Genomic DNA, 26,851 nt, shown 5'->3' with positions numbered 1-26,851 from the left:
TTATGTAGTATACGGTATACATAATGCCGTATTATAACTTATCAATTATAATTTACTTTATATTATACATAAATTGAACCTATAACCAATAATTGCAGTTGTAGCTTTATTATACGATCTTCTAAAAATTTAGATTCTGAGCGGAGCGATCGTGATTAATGTAGGTATTGATTTTATGGTTCTGTGTTTTTAGATTCTGAGCGGTCATCGCTGAATGTATTGATTTTACAATTATGGGTGTTTTTATTATTTTTATTTGTTACTGTGTGCACGATAAGTAGTCAAAATAATGCTAGGATTTTCAACTTCAGTATCTTGTTCGATGGGAAAGTGAATATTGATGGTGCATTGAGAAAGTCAAAATTAAAAATATCCCGTAGTTTTTAAAAGCGCCGGAAAAACAAAACAAATTAAGGAAAAATGGGAATTTTTACGCAAAATAGGTTTTTGGCCAAATCTATTTTGGTTTTTGGTGTAACTCTAAAACAAATAACCGTAGATACATGAATTGCACTGAATGTATATATTCGAATTTTCTATACATAGATATACTAATAGATATATATGTTACAGCTAAAGTGTTGAATTCCGTTATTTTATGAAATAACTAGGTAGTTCATGAATTACCTACGAATATTAGTTAAAGTATGAAATAATACATGAAAATTGTACTTTAACTAGTTATTTCATAGAATATCTAGTTATTCTGTACAATTTCAGTTTGATATCCGTTAAAGTATAAAATACATTAAAATTTAAAATATATATTATAATATTTTATTTTACTGAATTATGAATTAATTATAGTTATATTATTTATTTATTTGTACATGTAAGGCTATTATGGCATTTAGAGTTGCACAACACCTCTTTTTTTCTACAAACACATCGCTTTGTGTCACATTTTTTGGTACAAGTGCATTTAAAAAAACCCTGACCAGTTCCCAGTGACTGCGCAGTTGCCGCAGATCTTAATGTAATACTTTCATTTGGAACAGCTTCTACAGCTAACAAATTTTCTGAACATACTGTGAACTGGGATCGAGAGTATAGTTGTTTTAACACTCCTGTAATTATATAATGTTTAAGGTAGGTAACAAATAAATAAAAAATTAAAATAAAAAATAAAAAATTACTTGTATTATTTAAATTTTTCTTACCATCATTGCATCCCAGTTGATAAAACCCATCGTCAGTTAATTTTAAAACAACTGCAATAATTGAACGAGGATCACCCTTTCCTCTATCAACATCGGGAATTTTGATACGCACTGTAGAACCAATATTAGCAACCGCAAATTTAGTATTTGATAAATCTTTCATTCTTTTTGCCTGTTTTTCCAAATTTTCTTTAGCTTTTTTCCTCTCCTTAAAACATTTAATTATTTTTGTAATTACAATATTAAAGCTAATTTAGCTATATAATAGCTATAATATAATATTGACCTACCGTAGCAATATTTAAATGAACTATATCTTTTTCTGTGCCAACTGTTGGTCGATCTACGTCAGTAACGTCATCCTATAAAATATAAATAAATAATTAATTTAAAAATAATAAAAATAATTAATGATTAATTTTTCCTCCTACCGTAGCAATATTTAAATGAACTATATCTTTTTCTGTGCCAACTGTTGGTCGATCTACGTCAGTAACGTCATCCTATAAATAAATACTTAATTAGTCAATTACATTAATACAACTTTAAAGACATGGATGATATTATCCAATCGGGTTTCTGTCTCTAGCCCTGAGTTAATAGTTTGTTGACTTACAGCTTCTTCTTCAGATTCCATTTTACGCAAGATAACTTTAGGTAGAAGACTTGAAGATAGTCCAGTTTTTGGTACACTACCAAACATTGCTTCGTATGGACTACGTTTAATTCCGGAATGTAAAGCTTTATTCTTCATAAATTGTACAAACCGAAGGCCTTCACTCCATTTGTTGGTATTATTGCTTTGCATCCACGTAGTCAGCATATTTTCAATATCCTGGTTTGCTCTCTCTACGCTGCCCTGAGATTGGCTATGTCGTGGTTTGCCATGGACAATAGTCAATTCGGGCCACATCTCTTTTAAAGAATTTACAATTTCATTACAAAATTCTCGGCCGTTATCCGATTGCAGTACTGAGGGAGCACCAAATAAACAAAAAATATCCAAAAGAACGTATGCAATCTGTTCAGCTCTTTTACATTTCAAAGGTCTTAAAATACAAAATTTGGTCAGATGGTCCTGATAAACCAAAACAAATTTATACCCTGCGTCAGACTGAGATTGAAAATCAATTAAATCAATTTGGCAACGGCTGTTAAAATCTTCAAACACCATTGGTTTTACAACAATACCTTTTTTTTGACTTTTTTTTTTTTGCTGGCAAGGTATACACAAATCTAAGTATTGCTTAACATCAGATTGAGTAATATTTTTATAACGTTTATTTATTTCATATAACATGCGATCTCTGCCCCCGTGTCCAATAGAAATATGAATTTCATGTAAATAATCAAATATTTCTTCAATCATAACATATAATTTAACATTTTCATTTTGATTACTTACGGGTAGTATTAATTTTTCAATGCCGTTTATTTTTACAATATCGTAATGTTTTTCTAACCAATAGTCACGAGAAGATTCCTTTTTTATTTTCATTTTTCTCACGTCTATCATCAAACTTGCATATTTTTCTTTTGTTAAAACTGCACTATTTGGTTTTAATAAACGATTTTTAACACTAATATAAAACTTTTCTTTCATTAAATCTAATTCATTCATTGTGAACAATATAGTTAATACTTAAAATAATAGTGTAGAGACAAACGAACTAACAGCGAACACGTGTGACTGTAAAACTATTACTAAACTTTAAACCTGTATAATACATGTACCAAATACCAACAACAAAAATCTTATAATAACACGATAAACGATTATCTTATAATAACACGATAAACGTACATTGCGGTCACCGATAATCTTATCTGATTTAATGTGTTATATTAAATTGTTGAAATGTAAAGGTGGGATCACACGGCGCGTTGCGCGTCGCGCGGCGTGTGGAGTGGTATAGCGCGGTACAGTTGACGCGCCGTCTGATTCGTGTTGCGCGGGGTGGCGTTATTTACAATTTGACACATTAACTAAGTGATGCCAGGGAATGCATAAAATAACTAGTTAAAGTATAAACTATATACATTACCTACAAGCTTTAGTTATTTTATAAATTACCTAGTTATTTCATAAACTAACTGATTCAACACTTTAACTGTAACATATATAATATTTTTATAGATTTTCGTATACAATGATATTATATCATTGCATTCAAATATAATACCATCCATTAATTCCATTATGACCCATTTGCAACCTACTGTACAGCAGAGCCACATCCACATATACCAGGTTTTATTTTTTTTTTGTCCATCATCGCCTTTTGGTGTAGTAAAAAAGCTTTGATTTTGACTTCTGCAGCTTTCCTGATAAGAAAGTGAATATAGTTGGTATACTTCTTTTTTTGGTGGGGCGTGGGGTCAAAAGTATTTTTCCAATAGTTTTAAAAAGCAGAGAAAAAACAGAAATTTTTACGCAAAACAAATTTTTGACAAATTTTATTCTAGATACTGGTATGTATTTATGCATGATAACATTTTTAGACTCATTTTATTAAATCAACGTTTCTCATGAGTAGTTTATAGGCAGTACTTTAAATTGCAGTAACTAAAAAATCTAAAAAATATATAAACACAGTTTTTTTTTATAAATATTTTAAGTTTAAATTTGGACGAAATTAAATATTTGAACGAAGAATAACGATCGCGATTTTAATGATTTTGTTGTAATTTAAAAATATTATTCGTGGGTACTTGAAACTTTTAGTGTATATTATTATATTATTGTGTATTTTTAATTTTAGATCATGAGCTATAGTTGGTATAATATTTAACAATATTTTTTTTAACTAACAATGAGTGAAATACATTTTTGAAAATATTCTGAAAATCAATTTTTACTAGATAGTTTTAGTTTTGATGATGGGCCGAAGGGGGGTTGTGAAAGTTGAAAACTATAGTATTGCCTAGTTAAAACAAGTTTTGTCAGATTTCTGGTTTTAACTGTAACATACATTCCAATTATTAATTATTATTAATTACCACCCAAGTTAATAATTTCCTAATTTAAAATATAATATTTCCTCAATATTTTAGAAAAATTAAGCTTTTCAAATCAGACAGGGGCAAATTAACACCATGTCCCCTCTTCCCCCAAAAAACGCTTAACCGTATTAGATATAAGATTTTGGAAATGGGAAAAGGGCCAAATATTATTTTTAAAAATTACTCGCGGGCCCCATCCCGTATGCAGTGAATACATTTAAAGTTGCGCATAGGTAATATATTGACCAAAAATAAAAAGGTCTTTGTTGGGCATATTTTTTGCCCCGGGTATAAAGACAAAAGATTCCTATAGTTACATTTTGATTTTTTGAATGATAATAATATTTAAAGTTTATATACATATGTATTTTTATAAACATGTTATCTTAACATAAGTATTTTATTTTATTTACTTTTTAAAAGTGTAGAATGTTAGATTTTAGAATGTACAATTCAGTTTCAGACTTGTAGGGCGAGCTATTATCATAAATTAGAAGAATTCATTATAAGACACATATAAATTTTGTACTAATATATTTATTAAAAATACAAATCTTTGGCCCGGATAGTTAGTATTATATACGTTTTTTTACGAGCTTATTAGTTATTACTACCTCAAAGGTATACTTATTTAGGAATCGTCTTATAATTATTGTGGCCTGTGGGAACATAAATATAATTTGCGGGTACCTGGTACAAGCCGAGGACGTCGACGAGCATGCGACTGAGTACTGACGACTGTTCAATCAATCGTCATTCGTCACACGAAACAAACACACACACGTAAGGTAATACAATACAATAAGAATATAAGATCTTACATCTTTATTCTATAATATAGATATCCGAGTATCAGAATCACTATATTATTATGCATTTATGGTCTACTATAATTAAATAGTTTACAGCTGTTTGCTTTGCTCGGTTTGCTGGGACTTCATAGAAATGTATATAGAACAGAAATATTTATTTTGTCATGGTACCTGACACTACAAACTACCTGCATGCCCCGAACCTGAAAGCCGGGCCGGTCACCAGTGACCAACCACGGAGACAGTCCGGAGTCACGTCCTTGACGAATAACAACAGGTGAGGCGCGCGCGCCGTGATATTGGCGTCATTGCCGTCGCGTTGGCATCACTGCGCCGAAAAATTCCCTCGGCCCACGGTGACACGCCTGTGCACAGATACCGTGTCACCCGTTTGTTTTTGAGAAACTGTTGTGCTTGTGCTCGAGTTGTTTACGTTTCAGTAGTTGTTATTGCTTGTCCGCGGCTGTCGTGTCGCTTGTGTCCGCCGCGCGAATCGTTTGTCCGCCTTTTTCTTCCGATCACCCGTCAACAACAAATATTAATAATATTATTGTTGTTATTCCGCAACAGGTAAACCGCCGTCGTACACGAGCGGCAGTCATCGATCGTCGTCGCCCAGGATTTTCGCTCAAAACTGGTGAGTGTTCAACCGAGAAGCCGGTCGTCCGGATGCTATATTCATCGAGGCATAGCCGCATAGGCATAAAATTAATACGACGCCCGTCCAACTGGCGAAACACGATAGTTGTATCGGTCGTCGTCGTCGTCCGCCCGCCCAAATTATTGGTTTCCCGCGTGCGCGCCCTGGGCCGCCGATGTGTCGTAAGTAGGCCACGGGATTTGGCGGGCTCGCGATTTCTCTCCCCAACACTCGTCGTTACAGATCTGTATAAATAATATGAATGTTTGGCGTTACGATCTGTGCACTGTACCGGCATCTCGTCATCCCAGTGGACTTCCTCTGGGTAGATGAATATTACGTGTTTGTGAGTTTTGGAAAGACTTACCCAACTACCTACCTGTTTCTTTTCACGGTCTAAACCAATGGGGGCACCAATTATTATTATTATTTTGTGAAGTTTTCGAGGACCACACAATTTAAATCTACATAATGCTTATGCTGCTATATTTTTCCATCGACTTGCCAAATATAATTTTTGCGTTCCGTTCATTTTCAAAAACGTTTGTATCAATTTTTATTTTTTTAAGTGAAAGAGTCCAAACCATAGGCGAGAATAGGAGGGTCTAAGAGTGCTATAGCCCCCCTGGAAATTTTGTTTAGCCCCCCCATTCCGTATTTTTTTTTCAGTTACAAATTTAGAATATATGTTATGAAATATAATAGGCTATAGGTAGCCTCCCTACATAAATTCATCTTGCCTATGGTCCAAACAGGAATTCCTTTTATTTGCAATTATGATAGGTAGGCAATGCGTTCACCGACATTACTTTAAGCCAAAAGGTGGTAATAGTAAAACAATCTATCTTCCAGCAAATCAGAAACATTCAATAATAAGTATTACCACGTATCAGTAACTGATATCAAAACTTTCTATTGTAAGGTTTGGTAGGTAATTACTACAGTCAAAGTTAAGGTCTCCTGTGAGACAAAATAAAGTTAAAACAAAGTCAGGAATTATGAATCATACAAGTAAAATGCTAATAGGTATAATATAATTGTCTTCTCTTACAAACTATGTTGTAATCTAATTACATAGAGTTAGTCCTTTACTTAAAAAGTGCTTGTTACTAGATTGACTGCAAAATTGCCTCAAAAATTGGTTTATTAACTATTCGCTAATATTTTTTGTTTAATGCTTACTTGTTGTGTGTCTCAAACGTCCGATATGTTGATAATTAAAAAAAAAAATACCATTTTATTGAACATAATAATTATGTTTCAATGTTAAGTTCAACACAATTTAATTTTCTAAATTGAAATGAATAATGTATGTATAATATTATTATATCTGTTGATAAAAAAAACATTGTATTGTTATACTTGATAAATGGCATGATGTCGTCATACATACGGAAACTGCTCCTACCTTGTAATCTAGGATTGTAGACCAATGCCAGAGTAGATGTCTACTACTGTTATTAAACAAATAAAATAGGAATAATCATGCTAAGTTATGAGCTATGGATATAATGTTATATTTGATTTGTTTGTACAACAGTTTATATCTATGTAAGTCTAATTTGCATAGCGTTCACCATGAAACAGTATGAATAATGAATTCCATCAAAAATATTTCTATTAAGAAGTAGTTGATTTAACTGAGAGTTTAACTGTTACATTTTACTCAAAACTAACTACCTAACTAACTGTTACAATTTACAACTAATAAATATATTTAAAAGAGATATCCAATATGGTCTTACTCTTAAAATATGCTTACTTAAAAAAATAAATTATTTTAATGTTTTAAAATATTTTGCTACCCGTTGAAAATTATTTCCATGTAACTTCTTGTAAAAATATAATATATTAATGTGTAATTGAAGCCTGTACTTTAAATTAGTTACAGAAATTCTAAAATTAAACAATCAATATAAGAAATGTAAGAATGAATAAAAATTGTTTTCCGTTAATAAACCACACGCTGTTGCAAATGTTCACGTCTTTTTAGAGGTAATTTTGTGTATTTCTTAATAATATTAACACTTATTATTGATGAAATCGCGAAATTGGCCGCACAATTTTGTTTCCAATAAATTATGAACATTGAATTAACATTTGTTTCCGAATAAAAAATCAGCGATACTTAAATAATCATATAAACCACATATACATTTAGTATATAAATAAATAAACTAGTTTTTTGTGCATTGTCCTACCTAATCTTTGTAAACAACATTTAAATCAGTGACGATAAGAATTTCTCATTAAGAAATGGACCTTAATAAAACCTTTGTTCTTAATTGTTAAAACACTATTTACGTATTTAAAATTTAAATGTATACATTTTTTGGGTTTATTATTTTGTTCGATGATAATTGATAACCAATTTGATAATCAGGAGCAGAATATTTCAATGAATAATTAATATTAAAATATCAGTTTATTTATAATATCATTTAATGGTTAAATTGAAATTATTAAGCGGCAATCAAATAGTCTTCGCAGTTTTGCTGCTCAACTCCGCTCATTGACTAATCATCAATGCCTGTTTAAGAAATTTAAATTAATTTAGATATTTTATTTTCACTTGATCGTAATTGATTTTTCCTAATATATTATGTACGATGTACCCATAAATTGTATTAGTTTGATAATTGATTATTTATTATTTTCTCATCGTTAATAATTTACAAATTTCCAGTTAAATTGAATATCCATTAAAAATACAAATCCGAAAATAATAGTTATTTATATAAAAAATATATTACATTTCCTATTTTCTGTACACAATAAAAAAATAATTATTGCTTTGTCCAGATTTAGTGTCCGAGTACGTTTAAATTCCATGGGTTCTAGACCGACCTACATATTTTGAGAACAGTTACCAAGAATTTACCACAGAGCCTTGATTGTTCATTCAAAATTCTAGTTATAATAATAAGTAGGTGTCTCAGTAGGTGCCTATTATTTATTACCTAGTTCATGACATATGCATTAAAGGCGATTATTTTATTAATAGATACCCATATCTAACAAAAATAAGCAAATTTAAAATTATCCAATATAGAATTGGTTATAAATAACATAAAAGATAATACTACCTGTTGTATAATAACATTACCTATTATTATAACGAATTTTTAATAAAATAGATTTTAGAAACCTTATTTAACATAATATAAAATATATACCCTTGAAAGTACAATGAAATCCATTTACAGACTTAACAGTTACAGTTATAATAAATGTATACTGTGCATTTTAAACTATTATAATATTGATTAAAAGTTTTTATATATTGTAAACTTTATAAATGTTATTTAACTATGTAACATACTAACATGTAAGTACCTATATTAATGATAATATTTAAATGGTTATTCCATTGCTCTCTATATCTATCATTTATACGTAAAAAGTCGTGATTTAATCATAAATTATTAGTTATTTTGTGGTTTACTTTGTTAATAATCTTATATCGTTAACAAACTAACTTAATAGTTAATTTATTAGATTATCATCAAATTGTACCATTGTATTTAATTCTAGAACACGTTGAATGTAATTAGCTTTTATAAAACGTGTCTTAAAAGATAATTGATTGTTTTGACAGTTTTCATAACTTGAATCACAACGGACATGTTCATGTTATCGTTTGCGCATACTTCCTATATAATGTCTTCTGCCATCTCCCGGAAACCGTACGGTCTGTCTGTACAAGAAGTATGACATCATGCTTTCATGCATCTCTGGAACTCCGTTGACCTCGCTGATCCTGAACAACACAGACCAGCTACAAATTAGTAGTCCGTTTTAGCACGCGTTTAAAACAAGTTTTGAATTTTTTCTTCATCTTTTCAAACTATAGTTGCTTTCTTGCTATAAAATGTCTCGACACCTAGATCACTGATTTCACTTGCCTTTCCATTTAACCCATCGGTTAAATACAAACAGTAAGCTGGTTTCATGTACCTAATGGATAACTGCTTAGAACGCCCATTTATTTTATGTTTTAATTTGTATTCACACTATTTGTATACTATCCATCTGTAAATTTAGCTTGTTTCCTATCTATTTTAATTAAAATAACAAGTTCCTACTATACCCGCTGCTCGTTGTAAGTAATTAAATATTAACTACTCAAACTAATATCAAAAAAATATTTAATATTTTAGCTAATCATGTTATATTTTTCATGAAATATTATGTTGGCCAATAGGGAATATTCTAGTAAGCTTCAATTAAATATTTTTTATCACTTATCGTGGGTACATTTTTTTGGTGCGATCATGACCTAAAAATTTGTCACCAATTTGCCACACCCCTCAGATAATACTATAATAGCTGCGAATTGTTACGCACTATTTAAAGGAATGAATAATGATGCTGTTGAAGTTCAACTGAATCGTCGTCGTCTTTATAGATGTCTAAAACCACATTTATTAGTGTCATCAAATTTAAAAATAAATCTTTCAGAGCGAAACGGAATGCTTATATTATTTTGAATAGGTACCTAATATCTTAACCGACTTCCATTTGTGAAGTACAGTTTATTTTTTTACTATTGTATTCTAAATTGTTGCATATATCGTTTCCAAGTTCATTGATATTCAACAAATAGTTACAGTTTTAATTATATGTACCTTTTGGGCAGGCCAAAACCCCACCCATTGCCGAAAAATATAAATCGTGTTTTTCATTTTTGATCGAGTATATTAAATATTTTATAAACTTATTTGTAATAATACTAATAAATAATAATGCATAACACAATATCACATCACTATTATTGTGTATAATATATACTATTTTTGCTAATTATTATAATATATTATATATATAATTTCCCACCTCCCCAATGATAAAAACATGCGCACGGGCCTCCCTTTTGGATTTTTTACTATATTATTATCTTATATAATGTGTAACTATCATATGAATAATTAATTTCAAACTTCCGTTAGTGGATACAGTCTTATCAGTAATTTATTATAATATTAAAATGTATTGTAATAGTGTAATACTCACGTATATTATAGCAAGGGTATAACAATAACTGCAGATGTTTGTATACAATAAACCTATCGATCCTATAGAATAATAATCAAAGGGTTAAAAAATCACCCTCTGAAAATTATTTGGTTTCGTGTCAACTTAGCAGTTTGCACAAAGAACACATGAAATATTGAAGCGGTTATTGACTTTAAACACGTGCGTGAGCGCCACTCCTTTCCTTTATGATAGTTCTCTTTCATTTGTCCTCTGTTGTATATTGAACAAACTATTAGTAAAAGGTAAAAACTAAAAATACAATAGGTAGCGGAATTGTCTGACTATGTAGGCATAACTCGGAGCTGAGATCATAACTATAGGCGTACATCTGTCATCTAGGGTTTATAATGTACGTACATTTTGTAATAATTAATTATTGAGTAATAATAGACAATAGAAGTTATCATTTCTTAAAAAAATACGAGATGTTCAATTTTTTAAATATTGAAATATTATAATTTTAAATTCAACTATAAAATAATTGTATTTGTTGATATTTTATATGTTATAATTGTTTAATTTCCGAAATTATTTTACTCTTTTCTCCAATTATTGCCACAGGTTTAAGCATGCATCAATATTAAAATGCAGCTTTAGAACTTAAATAGTTTCAAATTGTAGTGCCTTCGCAATTATATAGCGTTTTTTCACGACAATGCATTCAATTTAATTGTACCTATATCGGGCTATATTATGTGTTACGTACAATAACACAGTGTTATTGTATTTTCTTGGCTTTTATTAATGTTAAACATGCATCTCCGCATATAAAATATACATGTAGTATTTAACTGGTCATTCTGTCATTTATTAATAGGTCAATGTTAGTTTAATAGTGACAGTTTAATATCACAATTCTTAACCTATAATAAGTTATTTTTCGAAATTGAAGTGACATTTGTATTTTAACTGTTAGTCCGTGACTTCAAATGTTATAGGCGGCTTGTACACATTTTAATTTTAAGCTTACGATCATCAACTTTTAAAGTGTCTTACCAGTCGACTTTATATTATATATTTTATTTTGAAGCGAAGTGTACTGGTGATGCTAGATGTGCTATATTATGTCTTTAAGGATTTAAATTGTAAATATTATTTTAGAAGGCTGCTGAATATATCAAACACAACACTCGACGGTCGTATTCATGGAAATAAAATAATATTATAATTTATAAGTTTACCATTGTCCATTGACATGCTTTATTCTATTTATAAAAGGGTGTCATACAACCAACGTGTTTATAGGGAGGCGGGGTTTTTAGTAAGCTACTGAATATCTTGTAGGGAAATTAAAGTTGAACAACTAAAATATTATTTACATATTTCACAGGAAGTCAGTATCTACCTATTAGGTTACGTAATTACAACATTATAGTATTATGTTATATTATTAAAACGATTTTGTGCAAATCAACACCACTCAATAAAGTATTTTAAATATAATAGGTAATCAATTTGTTTCTATAAATGTTCATATTTCATATTTATCTGCTATTTAGTCTGGAATTTTTTCCACTGAACCTCTGAACTCGATAATTGTATTAAATTATTAAGATATACATTTAACAAATATTTACAAATGTCAAATATGCTGTTGAACAAATAATAAAGATAAAGTCCTTGTTTATCATGACAATTTGGATTTAGGATGATCTTTTTATAACATGTTATACTACATACTACTACATAGGTACATGATACATCTGTATAGAGAGTGTATTGATTTGCAGATTTTAGTTTTTTTTTTATCCGCGCATGACGAGCCTCCTCCATACATCGGGTTATTTTGATTAATTATTAGAAAAATAAATATTTGTACTAAATATTTAACAGCATTTTTATTCAATTATTATCAATTAAATAGTCACCGTAGCATAGTGTGGTACAGCGGACAGTGGTATTATTTAGAATAAAATTTGAATTTTATTTGATATCATTTGTGTAATTTATGTACATCATAAAAATATCTAATTTATAAATTTGTTTTTGTTTCCGACTTTAGCTGTAAACGCTAGATGACAATAATCCACAGTAAACTATTCCCGAATCCCCCTAGTTTTTATTTTTGGAGAATATAATATATTCGTTAAATTATCCTACATTGTCCTATATTTCTGCATTGTGTGTTGAAAAGCGTTATGAAATCTATTGTATTATTATAATAATTATTGTTCTACCTTTACCCAGGTTTGATAATCAAAAGTGTTATTATAAAACTTGTGTGCGTGAGTACGAACACTTTATGAATGACTATAGTATATTTTTGTAGGTAGAACATTTTAATATTATATTTAGCTAATAATAATAATACATTTTCATTAATTTCATTTTTTCCCGAGTTCGATAGCCTTCATTGTATGTTAATATTACGTAAAAATATTCATGCTTTATACAAAATTTATAGTTTTAGATAGATTAACTGAAACATAACATGCTAGGGATCAATTTATGAAATGAGGGTGGTTAGTGGTTACACTCGGTTATTTGAGTCTTTTGAAGCTTCGTGACTCTTGTTTGATCGTAGGTACCTACGCGAATGATTTTGAATATTTTTATGACTGATACTAAAAATAAAATTATCATCCAATCAGTGAATTATAAGTGTATAATTTTCTCTTCAAATATAAAATATAGTATTACGCTATTGAATTGTTCCGTATTATTTAAAATATTATTAAAGTAATTTTATTGATTTTTAAATGTATGTATAGTATGTTTACATTTTTAACATTGCATATTATTATGATTCAATAATAAATATCATATACATACATCATACACTGATTTCGTTTTCATATTATTTTTAATATTTTAATTTTTTAAACTGGCATGTAAAACAATTTAAAAAGAATTTCAATGATGAAACAATTAACAATACGTAATTGATTTGCAATTAATATTTACACTAACTCTTAAAATTGTTACTACAATTTTATACCACCCTTGTTATTTTTGATATAATAAAATTATATTTTATGAAATATGCATTTGTTATTATGCATTAAATAAAAAAGTATGGATATTTATAACAAACAAATAAAGATATCAAATCTGTCGATTGCTTTGCAGAATTATAAAGTTCGGGCTATAATTGGATACATCTCAGCATTAATTTTATTATGTGTTCGAAAGCCACTATAATTCATCGCATCCTGAAAACAACTATGACTAAGGCTTGGCTTATTAGAGTCCTATCGCTAATAAAAATTTATGCAAGGTGCGTTCAAAACGTGCGTGTTCAATACGCGGGTGTTGGACGTTGCACGATGCCCACAAATTTAATTATTACGGGATGCCGGCTTGAGTTAAATTTTTCTTGGAATTTTAGAGCTTAAGACAATATTACCACAGAATAGAATAACACAAATAAATAGACTATTACAAGTGGATATTACCTAAGATCGTTATTACTTATTAGAAAACGATACAAATATTTTATTTAACTCACGAACAGTACAGTTGTTTTAAAATGTTTTCTTTGTAATGACTAATGATGTAATCTAATTGATTAACTTGGTTAATTAATTTTTCAAATTCTGTATTGCGTTGACAGATTACGGGTTAGTCAGAATTTCACGCTGTATGGAATTTCATTAAGTCATATTATGATGGATCGCCATTTTTGTAATACCTACTAATTAGTAATTACTAATTACTAATATTTCTGTACATAATATTTTTTTAAATATTTGAATTATTATAAAATGTATAATTGTCCTAAACGTGTTTTTAGATATAATACAATGACGGCAATGGAGAACGAATCATCCGATGGCAATGTTTCACCAAAGAAGAAATCAATTCGTAAAGGCAAGACTGCTCTAGCTCGTGTTCTTTTATTAGATGGATCATATTTAGATATTCAAATTGATGTAAATATTTATACAATTAATGAATTTACAATATATATTATTAATATATTTATGTATCTTCTTGTTCAAAAACTTTATTTATACTTTACTTATAGGCATAATGTTTATAAATATTTACTTGTATGTTTGTATATTGTAGAGAAAAGCTAAAGGTCAAGAGTTATTAGATCAAATATGTGACCAGTTAAATTTATTAGAACGGGATTATTTTGGCCTATCTTATGAAGATAGACGTGACCCTCATAATTGGCTTGAAATGGATAAACGCATTGGAAAGTTTCTAAAAAGTTGGCAACATTTTTAATTTCATTTGATTTTAAACTTTTACAAAGTCTGTATTTTAATTCTTATTGTTTACTTTTAGGTGAACCATGGCTGTTTAATTTTGAAATGAAGTTTTATCCTCCTGATCCCAATCAACTTCAAGAAGATATCACTCGTTATCAACTGTGTTTACAAATTAGAAACGATATTCTCAATGGAAAGTATGTATATTTGTTATTAATAATATCTGTTGTTACAAATATTTAAAAATTAATTTTTTACTAGGTTGCCTTGTTCTTTTGTCACCCATGCACTGTTGGGTTCATATTTGGTTCAGTCTGAATTGGGAGATTACGACATCGATGAACACAAAAATAACACAAATTATTTGAAAGAGTTTAAGTTTGCTCCAAATCAATCACAAGAACTTGAAGAAAAGGTTATGGAACTTCATAGAACGCACAAGTAACATTATCTCAAGTTAATTAATTTTAAAACAAATTATACAGTTATTTAATTTTTTAAATTAGGGGTCAAACACCAGCAGAAGCAGAATTAAATTATTTGAACAATGCCAAAAAATTGGCCATGTATGGTGTGGACTTGCACCCAGCTAAAGATTCTGAAGGTGTAGATATAATGTTGGGAGTATGTTCCTCTGGCTTGCTCGTTCATAGGGATCGTTTACGCATTAATCGTTTTGCCTGGCCTAAAATATTGAAAATTTCATACAAGCGAAATCATTATTACATTAAAATTCGTCCAGGTGAATTTGAACAGCAAGAGGCTACAGTTGGTTTTAAATTGCCTAACCATAGACTTGCTAAAAAATTATGGAAAACTTGTGTTGAACATCATACATTCTTTAGGTCTGTACTTTTATAAATTTAATTTATAAAAATATTAAAAATAATTTGGTTTATATTAAATATGTATTAGGCTGATGACCCCTGAACCGACACAAAAACTTGGATTGTTTCCTCGTTTGGGTTCAAGATTCCGTTATTCTGGTCGTACTCATTATGAGTCTAAAAAAAACCCAATTGAGAGACCTGCACCAAAATTCCAAAGAAGCTTAAGTGGAAGAACATTAACTTCTAGAAGCATGGATAGTAAGGAATTGTGTTTATGTTATCTCCTATAAGGTATATTTTTATGAATTAAATGTTCTAACTTAAAGCTTTAGGAGGAACCAGACATCTGGGAGAAGATTTTGGAATGGAACCTGAGTCTAAAAGACACACAATGTCTCATCCCCCTGACCGTGTTTCTGACATAGAAAACAACATTGGAAAAGGAGGAAAGTCAAACAAAAATGACAAACGAAAGGTAAAAGTTAATTTTAAAAATCATTATAAAAAAGATAATAGATAAGTTTCAATAATTAAATACTTCATTTGGAAAATTATTAGTTCTTATCATATTATTTTGTAACTAACTTCTGTTATTGGACACTAATAATAGCTAAAAGAAAAAGTGAGCATAAGTTCTCACGACAGCTCTGTAACAGAGGAAGGCAATTACGACGCCGAACGAAGCAGCTCAGACGTTCATAAGTCCAAGGTATATAGTTTGATGACTTTTCAGAAATATTTGCACTCATAATAATATATTATTTTATGTTTAGTTGACCTTGAGAATATTTATCTCACCATAGACCTTTTTCAATCTTGTTGATTAAAATTTATTTTATTTTTGATAGATTTTGTTTATCCCAAGGTCAACTTTTCAATAATTTCGCACACGTTAGAAAATTAAATAATTTTAAATTGTATGTTTACAAATTTTTTTTTATCATTTTATGGACATGTCATTGAGTTTTATTTTTCTTTGTCTATTATCAAAAATGTACAATGGTTTACCTTATCTTAAAGTGTACATAAATAACAAAATACTGATTTTAGTATATTTTAAACACTTACTAAAATATTTAATTACTTAGTAAACCATTGTATTTCTATAATTTTTATCAAATATTACTTATAATTAGTGTTTGGGACTTCTTGCATTTGCATTTTATTTGAGGAGGTTGTAGATTATTCTATGTAAGATAATATTTGTTTTGTGAAAATTAAAATTTTATATTAAGTTTAACATTGTATATTTTAGGAAAAGTGCATATTGTGAAATTTTGCTAGCATATATTAGTGCATTCACTTTATATTAATAATTATAGAGTAAGTATGTAAAATAGATTTTCTGAACATACAATTTACATTGTTATGTGTTAGTATGACCGAGACTACATAATATGTGGTTACAACTATAACATCCTATTAAGGGCATCGGTGGCGGACAGTTATTTTAGCCAAAGCATACCAATCTTTATTCCACCATACTGATTGACCTAGTAATGCAATAATACTTTTTAAAACTAATTTGATTTCGCTATTATGTCTACTTGAGATCGGTCAGTCTACTTTTCTCAATTTCACTCCACAACAACTATACATTTAGTTTGACATTTTGGAATTTTCAAATGTTGATTATTCGGAATTTAATTCAGAAATCTTAAAATGTGGACTGACCGATCTCAAGTAGACATGTTCACTTACTACGTATACATTTACAAGACCTGCATGCATGCAATTGAAAATTGCCTATTTCAAACTCCTTAAAAACTGTCCGCCACCAATCTATATTCTATTCATGTTAAGAAGGAACCTCGGCAGCAGATTTGTGCGTAAGATTGTGGCTTAACAACACAGCAGGTGTACAGATGGTTGACTTGGTGGGGGTTACAAATGGGTGTAGGCTGACCGCCGAGGTCACTTCTTAACGTGAATGAGGAATGAGTATAGAATCAATATTGTATGATGAATTAATAATAATCAATACTTGTTCTTGCAAAAAGTATCTATTTCTCTACATAATTACATTTTTTTTTCAACTCATTTTATTTTGTTTAAAAATAGGTACCTAAAATATCAAATAATAGTCTTATTCATACATATCTTAATTAGGTTAGGTTAATCAATTACTAATTCATAAATTATCCAATTATTTTTAATATTGTACTTTTTCCAAACAAAACAATTTTAGTTTTATATTTTAAGCATTTTTAGTGCAAAAAGTCCTAAACCCTACTTATAATATAAAAAGAATAATTATTATTGTTCTTTCCATTTACATATTATTTTCATATTTCTGACTATATCATTGTTGGGCATTCAACTATATAGTATGTATGTACATTCTTATAATAAAATATACTGATGTATATTAAATTAATTTTAATAATATTTATAATTATTGATCCAATTAATTAATATAAATAATGCATTAAATATTTTATATAGTAAAAATGATAAATTTTAACCATAGTATACTTATTACAGTTATTATTCTTTAGTTAATTTATAATAAAAAGCTTTACACAATCTAAATAGGAAGCAGCTAGGTAATTTAATATATATTTTAATATACTTAACTAATTTTTAGTTAAATTACTAAAATATGATTGTAAATATAATATACTATAAAGTAATTAATTAGGTATATTTCGATTCTTAACAATTTCAGGTTGATACTAAATTAATTTATTATTCATGATATTGTGGTTTATAATTTATACAGATGGTATTTATTGCTTTTAGAAATTACCAATATATTTTAAACAATACATAAATTGTTAGATACTGCATCTTATCATAACTTAAAATATTATCTATCCAACAGACCAAAACTTTTATAAAAATAATCATATATAGCATTTGTTACTTATGTAACAATTTAATTGATTGTTGTATTTATAAGAAATCAGTATTATAAAAACATTTAAATTTGAATAAGAAATTATGAGCCCTTAAATATAGTTAAGTTGTACTTAATTTTAGTATAATTTGAGCTTATGTCCTATTATTGAATACTAACAAAATAAATATACAGCAAACAATAGTGGAGAATGTATACTGATTAAATACTTGTATTGTTGTCCTTCTTATTAATTTTTAATATATTATAAATAATAAATGTATAATAACCGACTTTCAGAAACCAATTGGAGGAATCGCTGTTTTACCAACAGGATCGTTTAATTTCATGAGGAGAAAAAAAGACAAAGATGCGTCTAAAGTTTCAAAGTATGCATGTTTATTCTTAACTTAATAAGTGGCAAACTTAATATTAAATATACTATTTTGATTTTAGTGGTATTGGTGTTGAAGAAGATGATGAAAAAGAAAATCGTGAAATTTCTCCTTCTATAAAAACTACAAGTTTTATAACCAAAGAACGTGAAGCTTTGTCTGCGAATGATACAAATACAAGTGCTGATATTTCAGGCATCAACTCATTAGATATTTCAAAAGCAGATTCTACTAAAGATGGTGAAAAGTCTAAACTTAAGGTGAGCATGGAGTTTTACAGAAATATTTTCATTTTTAATATTGAACTTATAATTTTTAGTACTTGATATTTATTATGAAGGAACAGATTCTTATATACAAAATACTTTGGTTGGAATATTATGAGATATTTTCAATTTCATAAGAAATATGTATAATTTTAACAATTTTTAGTATATTGTCTATTTTTTTCCGTACATTTTCTTTTATACTTCTTAGTTATTACTTGGACATATTATTTACAATTAAACAAATAAATTAGAATACATTAATTACTAGAGATTTATTGGGAGATAATTCACTGTTAACAAAAAAAATAAACATGGTTTTAATAAATAATCAATCAAAGACTTAAAATCATCAAACATCATACGTCAGATAAAAATGATGCTTGTCCATGCCAAGTGGTTGATCCACTTGTTATTAAAATAATCTTGAGTATACTCAGTGGTATATTATTTTTAATAATTTCATCTACTTGTTATTCATATTTTACATGGTATTATACTATTATGTTAAGATTTGTTTTATATAATTTTGATTGATCACTTGACACATTTACAAATTTTTTTACTTTGCTATATAAAAATCTGTTTCTGATTTATTACTTTTATTATTTATTTTTTCTTGTGTGATGGAAATTATTTTATTTGTTTATATGTTTTAGTTTTTAACTATGCATTTTTGTTTTTAATCTAAAGAAAAATAGTTTATGAGTGAATATGGTGTATTATAATTTAGTATTTTAGTAACTTTATTTTATAAGTTATTCTTATTTGTAGTATACTTGTATGCATTTTCTTAGTCTCCATGTTGTTTGGTTTGTTTTTATTGTAGAGTCCTGGAGGTATTTTTAGCAGTTTTAGTTTAAAATCTAAAAAATCTAAAGACAAATTGAAAGCTGATAACAGCCTTGACACAAGCGCTGAACCTGAGTCCCCCAAAGGTTTAGACAAATTTAAATTAAAAACCAAAAAAGATCTAAAAAAACCAAAAAAAGAATCAAAAACAAGTCTCAAAACTATTGACAGCACTACTTCTAATTTATCATCAAACGCTACATTTGCTGATCGTTCGATCGCTGAAACTACTGTAAATGTATCTGCTATTTCCACATCACCCAGTTTTACTAAAACATATAATTACACAGAAGATGAACACAGTGCTACCAAAAAACGTAAGCCAGTCGGTGGATTTACCTATGAAAATAATATGGAAAAGTCAAAAGAAAATATTTCTGAAATCCCAACATCTCCTAGTAAAAGAGCACAAGGCTTAGCATTTAATTACGCACCTGGAGAGGCAAAGAAAGTTGCAGAAACCGCAGCAGAAAAGCGTAAAACATTCATGGAAAAAGTGGCTGCCGATGGTATTAAAACACCAGGAATTAACTATGTACAATCAGCAGTTCACAAAGAAGAATCGGTTAAAAAAGAACCTAAAACTAATTTTGAGACAAAAGAAGAACCCACTGGTGAAGTTGCTTTTACTAAGACTGTTTTGGAAAAAAAAGTTGTCTCAGCCAGTGCTGAAACTACTGTAGAGACTGAGAAGAAAAAAATTGATTCAAAATTAGGTATTTTTAATAAGAAATCAAAAGAACACGACAGTGGTAAAGGAGTATTGGAGAAAGCTATGGACAAGTTGGGTTCTTTTGGTAGAGGATCTAAAGATAAAACCGAGATAGATCTAAAAAAAGAATCATCAGACTTCATTGATAATGAAAAAAAAAAATATGAAGACGATAAACCACTAGTTAGTACTGCACCATTAATTGTAAAAACTACAACAAAACAGACAATGATCCAGGATAAGGAGGGAGTTACTCAAAATATTGAGGAAAAAGTTGAAGATTTAACATCTGGGGAAGTAACTGTATCAACACAGCACAATAAGGTAATAGTAGTTGAGTAAATTTGGCTTACTATTTTTTTTTACTTTTGCATGGTTTTTTTGTTTTGCTTGTGCTTAGGCTGAAGGTTTGGACACAGCTACTGGTAGGCCTCCATATGTAAAGGCAACAGCAGTAACTACTCGTACAGCAACAACTCACCAGGATTTGGAAAAAAATTCTAAAACCAGTCAGGTATTGTGAAGTAGATTTAATTATTAGCACATCTTTATTTGTTGTGTTGAGAAGATATTCAACTGTAAGTGTCAAGTGTTATAATATTAATTAGTTTATTTATTGAGTTTAGGTTGAAGAAAAAACTGTAGCCCATACAACAACGACCAGTGGTACTCGTCAAGAACAACGAACTGTTACACAGGAAGTCATATCTACATCAACAATTCTTGCACCAGAACCAAAAGTTGAGGTAAAATTGTATTAATTTCTATTTATACATATTTGCATCTTAATTTTTTTTCTTATGCAACAGTTATTTTGTAGTTACATTTGAGATTAATATAATAATATGTCGAGCATTGTTTTATTTTTATCAATATTTAAATTTTCTTATAACAGGCAATTTAATATACTATATTATAGCACTAGAATTATAATTTTTTTTAAGTATAAATTAAATCTATACTATGTTTTGTGTATGAACTTTTTTAGCATGTTTTTAACTTTTTATATTTGTTATACTTTATGGCATGTTCAGCTAAGTAGAGCTTCAAGTAGTTCAAGCCTTAGCTCAAACGATTCAGGCACACCAATCGATGTTGAAGGCCCATTAGATGAGTCCAATGGGCTAGGATATTATAATAGCAATTTTCAGGTATTGGACTATTTATATTGAGCTTTTAACAAATAAAATAAAAACAATTGAAGTACCTATTAATAGTTAATAGTTATTATTATGTTAGTTAATTAATTATTTTTTTTCTTATTAAAGAATGAGTTTAAGGCCGAACATGTGACGGCTGGTTCAAACTCTGCTGAAGAGAGACACAACATAAATATTACAGCTAATGATAAGTCGTACACGCTCACAGGAGAGATAGTCTCAACACAGGCCATTTCTAGCAAGACACGAACTGTTGAAACTGTAACAGTAAGCAAAACATAAATTAACATAATTTGATTATTTTTTAAAATTTAAAATTTTTATTTTTATCAAGTACAAAACTGAAAAAGATGGTGTTGTTGAGACAAGAGTTGAACAAAAAATAACCATACAGAGTGATGGTGATCCAATTGATCATGACAAAGCATTGGCTGACGCCATACAGGAAGCTACAGAAATGAACCCTGACATGACTGTAGAAAAGATTGAAATTCAACAGCAACAACAAACATGATGAACAAAAAGTAATAACAAATTCATCTTTTTTATTTTTTTTTGAAATTCCATCCATATTAGATATCCAAATTATTATTTTTGTGTTCCATTGAAAACATTTGACATTCCATATTTTCATCTTTCCAATTGTTTAATTTAATTTATTTATTTATTTATTCATGCTTGTTATGTGGCCTATCATTATTTTTTACTATTTTATTCTTAAGCCTAATATGAATCAATTACTTGTTTTGTAATCGAACAACTATATTTAAATTTTGTATTATTATGATTTCTGAAGATTCCATCCATATTTTTAATGTGTTTACTGTGTATATTGTAATAGTTAGCGATTCTGTATCACAAACGTGCTGAGATATTGTAACATTCCAATAAGTATTTAAATGTTACATATTATTATAGTTTTGTTACTCTAATATTATTATATTATATTATATTATAAATTACAATTTATTTGTGCTTTAGTTTAAAAAACATTGTCTAAGTCTAACAAGTGTTCATGTTGTATTTCAAAAGGGTGGTTCAAATAAACGTGTAATCATTGTCTTTTAGCTAGGCTAAGGAAAATAATGTAAGTGAGCTGGGGAATGAGTAAAATTGCCTTTAAATTATTTTCCTACATATCAGTTTCTTTAATTAGAAATAATGTTTGTGTTCTAAAATTTGATTATAACAATAATCAAATATAGTATATACCTATAAGTTATTATTTTTTTTTTTAAGTATATTTATATTTTTTTACAAAATAATTTAATAATATGCAATTGATTTATATTTTTTTATAATTTATAATAATTTTAAAATTTAAAACAAATTTGTTGTATCAACAATTGTATTAAACCAGTTATTTATTATAATTTCTCATCTTAATAACTAAATACCTAATTAATAAATCCTTTGTTTAGATTTGTTATACCACATTGTCAAACATAAATTGTATTAAACATTAAAATGTCATGTTTAATACAATTAATACAATTAATACATTTACCTAATGTATTTTTCTTTGAACCACCCTAAATAAATATTTATACAAATGTCAAATAATACTGAAAAGTGTAATATAATATTTAAGTCTTTTAAATTGTTAGTGTAACTCGAAAAAAGATTGTAATGTACTTGGTTCCAATATTCTGACAATCTTTTATTATTATTTATTGATCATGAAACAAACATAATTGTATAGTTGTTCTCGTCTTATAAATTTATTTTGAAAGACTATTGTGAATTGGATAGGCGTTTTTGCATTATAATATAATTTATTATAGTTTAGTCAATTTAAGCGTCAATTCAATTATGCTATATTGATATCCATTTGCATTCATAAGTGTTGTGTTGTTATTGAAACGTTGGCATTTTATGAATTTTAATTAATATAAAAGAACTCACATTTCTTAATTTATTTTTACAATTATTTATTTTTATTTATGATTTTTGAACCATTTGTTTATTATATTCATTATATATATATCATATAAATAAAATTGCATTCGTTTATACTTTAATCCTTAACTGATTGTATGAAATTATTATTATAAAATATTATGTGATATTGTTTTGCTATTGAAAATTTTTATCATCGACCAAAATTATAGTATTTTATATTCACCATGAAACTATTTAATAATACTTTTAGTAAATAGATACAAAAAAGACATCTTTATAATATTGTAAAGTAAGAATAATATATTATATACATATTATACAAAACGCCATTATTGTGTATTGTTTTTTTTTTACATTATTTGTAAATCTACTATTTGCTGTTCACTGGATGTAAAATGGTCATTTTCCACCAATTCAACCAGTATCGTCAATAAAATTCTCGGCGCAGGCATGACACAAATTCAATTTCCTTTATGTTATTTTTGAAAGCAGGGAGATATGCTAATTGAGTAATGTATAATCACAAGACTGAGAAATTAAGAAGCTTTAGCACCTGTTTAGCCTAGTTTTTCGTTGTGTGCACCCTTATTCGTAAGAACAAAAATATGTATTTCTATTAAATTAAGATAAAACAGTCTTTCATACACACATATTCAACATATACATTAATTATACACTAATTTTGTTAATATGAAATAATAATTTATATCTTGACGTAATCGGTATACCTACTAATGAATACCTATTTCGGTGGCGGACAGTTATTTAAGCCAAAACATACCAATCCTTCCATACTGATCGACCTAGTAATGCGAAAACGCATTTTTAAACTGTTTTGAATTCGTTAATATGTCTACTTGAGATCGGTCAGTCCACTTTTCTCAATTTCGCCCCCAACAACTATAGGTGCAATGGTACATTTAGGTTGAATATTTTGAAATTTCGGAATTTTCAAACGTTGATTATTCGGAATTTAAATCAGGAATCTTGAAATGTGGATTGACCGAACTCAAGTAGACATTTTAACGAATTCAGATCAGTTTTCTGAAAAATGATCGCACTATTAGGTCGATCGTTAGGATGGAACTGAATACATACAAATGATCATAAATTGTTAACCGTTCACGCGTGCAACTCTGCGACGGTGACTTGTACATTCGTGTGCGTGAACGCTTCGCTATTTCTTTTACATTTACACACAGTCCAGTCACACTCTAACGATCACTTACCACCAAGGCCATATCCAGAAATTTTTTTCGGGGGTGTCTACAACATGTATATTGTAATTTAATTGAATTTAGGTTTTGATATTTGGTTAAAAATAAGACGTTGAAGAAATTTCAGTGAGGGGGGGAGGGGGTTCAGACCCTTTAAAAATCCACCCGCTTCGCTCGTGAACAATTATTTTACAAAGCTCTTACGGAATACATTCACAAACCCGCAAACTGTATAAAAATACATTTTGTGTTACCCAGTTTTGTATATTTGTGTTTATTTACCTAAGTATTAACAGCTATTTCACTGGTCAGATTTAAAATTTTATAACATTTAACTATAGTTTTCTTGGCGATTCTTATAAAGTGCCCAGAGTTGGTTGCAACGTGGAACATATTATCAAAAAAAAAAAAAAATGCGATAACCGTGGTCGTCGGTCATGAACGATGACAACGGGTTAAACACTGCCAAACACTTGGTAACAACCAATATAAATTATGGCTGCATCCGAATTGGTTCCCATACCTGAAAATTGACATCCGAATTGGTTCCCGACAATCCAGGCAACACACATCCGAATAGGTTCCCGGTATTCTAGATAGGCGGTTCACATCGGAATTGGTTCCTGATAAACACTTTCGAAAAAGTCAAAATACAATCTCATAATATTATTTAACATACTTCCCATCTTTATAAGTACGGCTATATAAAATGAACTAAATTGTCATTTAGATGGAAACTGTGATAAAACTGATGTTATATTATTGCTATGGACGGATATCGACTCGTTACTTGTTAGTCCACCGCAATAACCGCAGAGTATACGTGTAGTGATTGTATTTTCGCTTTTATTTGTGTTAATATTTTATTGTTATATTACATTTTATTTTATATTTTGAATTAAAAAAAAATCATTATTTTTATTATTATAATATTATCCACTATTCTACCATGACTGTTTAAAAATTAAAAGATATTTGATTAAAAATAAAAGCAGCTTTGTTACAAAAAGCATAATTCTTAACCATACCTGCATAATATTAATATGTGGACAGTCCTAAGTCTGTATGAAATTGGAAGGAAAATTAAAAATGCTCTAACCCTGGAACTCGGAACCAACTCGGATATACCCTTAGTAACAACCCGGGAACCAATTCGGATACACCTTTTGTAACAAACCGGAAACCAATTCGGACGTTTCGGAACAAATTCGGATACACCGTAAATAATTATTTGTTACACGGTTTTAACGTATTGATGACTGATACATCAATACACGGCATATTTATGACAAATATAAATAATAATATGAAATACAGATTGCTTAATTTTAAAAAAAAATTACGGTCGTATTTTTATTTTTTACCATTTTTACAGGGTGTACGCTAATTCATCAAAATAGTAAATGGGTTTACGCTGTATAGGTATTATCCAAAACACCATACCGCCGTTGGGGGCACTCGGTAATGTTTTAAAGTTTAAACAACTGTATTGTATAATTTAGATTATAGAACAAATCACGAAGTACGCAGTGAACATTTATTAGTCCTCTTGTGTGATACTTGGATATGTGTATTTAATGTCATGTATATTGAAATTTGTATGGATTGACTATTGGTCCGTTACCGTCTTTGTTGCTTTATTCGAGTTGCATATGATATTGTATACGTAGTGCGTAGGTATTAGGTGTAATTCGTATCCTATAATAAAGGGTAATACCTAAGTATCATTATAGAATTGCAGCCCATGCAATTGTGACAACTTGTTTGCCAATTATTGTTGTCTTACAAATGTACAATATAGCAAAAACTGTTTAGCGCGGCATAGAACCACTCGGCCCGTTAAGACTCCAAATTGATATACAGTAA

At 28.8% G+C, this 26,851-nt stretch overlaps 2 protein-coding genes across 7 annotated transcripts; one reads left to right on the top strand and one right to left on the bottom strand.

Annotated features, from left to right (window-relative positions):
* Positions 1–754: 754 nt before the first annotated feature.
* On the bottom strand, positions 755–3,282 carry LOC132947436 (KRAB-A domain-containing protein 2-like). Of its 3 annotated transcripts, XM_061017715.1 has the most exons (5): positions 1,721–3,282; positions 1,592–1,664; positions 1,451–1,522; positions 1,161–1,368; positions 755–1,067 (listed from the first exon to the last, which is right to left on the bottom strand). In XM_061017715.1, exons 1-5 carry the CDS (start codon positions 2,779–2,781, stop codon positions 817–819), a joined length of 1,665 nt encoding a protein of 554 aa, XP_060873698.1. In that variant the 5' UTR covers positions 2,782–3,282; the 3' UTR covers positions 755–816. The 3 variants fall into 3 exon arrangements, with proteins under 3 accessions (XP_060873698.1, XP_060873696.1, XP_060873697.1); XM_061017713.1 differs by having other exon boundaries at positions 755–1,368; XM_061017714.1 differs by having other exon boundaries at positions 755–1,368; positions 1,592–1,663; positions 1,777–3,282.
* Positions 3,283–5,382: 2,100 nt separating this feature from the next.
* On the top strand, positions 5,383–24,097 carry LOC132946351 (protein 4.1 homolog). 4 transcript variants are annotated; one of them, XM_061016322.1, is made up of 17 exons: positions 5,384–5,612; positions 14,386–14,524; positions 14,664–14,811; positions 14,889–15,009; positions 15,074–15,253; positions 15,319–15,657; positions 15,728–15,900; positions 15,975–16,117; positions 16,253–16,351; positions 18,782–18,870; positions 18,938–19,136; positions 19,972–21,030; positions 21,107–21,220; positions 21,333–21,452; positions 21,741–21,857; positions 21,975–22,133; positions 22,201–24,097. In XM_061016322.1, exons 2-17 carry the CDS (start codon positions 14,396–14,398, stop codon positions 22,378–22,380), a joined length of 3,369 nt encoding a protein of 1,122 aa, XP_060872305.1. In that variant the 5' UTR covers positions 5,384–5,612; positions 14,386–14,395; the 3' UTR covers positions 22,381–24,097. The 4 variants fall into 4 exon arrangements, with proteins under 4 accessions (XP_060872307.1, XP_060872305.1, XP_060872304.1 ...); XM_061016321.1 differs by having other exon boundaries at positions 5,385–5,612; positions 15,969–16,117; XM_061016324.1 differs by lacking the exon at positions 21,741–21,857 and having other exon boundaries at positions 5,383–5,612; positions 15,969–16,117.
* The last annotated feature ends 2,754 nt before the right edge of the window (positions 24,098–26,851 follow it).

This window comes from Metopolophium dirhodum, chromosome 6, assembly GCF_019925205.1.
Source record: "Metopolophium dirhodum isolate CAU chromosome 6, ASM1992520v1, whole genome shotgun sequence".
NCBI lineage: Eukaryota > Metazoa > Arthropoda > Insecta > Hemiptera > Aphididae > Metopolophium > Metopolophium dirhodum.
This window is presented reverse-complemented; position numbering and strand designations above follow the sequence as displayed.

Bases quoted from the DNA above. Each gene is read 5' to 3' on its own strand.
- LOC132947436 (XM_061017713.1), bottom strand. From the start codon at position 2,781: ATGAATGAATTAGATTTAATGAAAGAAAAGTTTTATATTAGTGTTAAA. The intron at 1,665-1,720 runs CATCCATGTCTT...TATTTATTTATA, and splicing joins GAAACCCGATTGGATAATAT to GGATGACGTTACTGACGTAG. The intron at 1,369-1,450 runs GTAGGTCAATAT...AAATGTTTTAAG, and splicing joins TTCATTTAAATATTGCTACG to GAGAGGAAAAAAGCTAAAGA.
- LOC132946351 (XM_061016321.1), top strand. From the start codon at position 14,396: ATGACGGCAATGGAGAACGAATCATCCGATGGCAATGTTTCACCAAAG. The intron at 21,031-21,106 runs GTAATAGTAGTT...GCTTGTGCTTAG, and splicing joins TATCAACACAGCACAATAAG to GCTGAAGGTTTGGACACAGC. The intron at 21,858-21,974 runs GTATTGGACTAT...TTCTTATTAAAG, and splicing joins ATTATAATAGCAATTTTCAG to AATGAGTTTAAGGCCGAACA.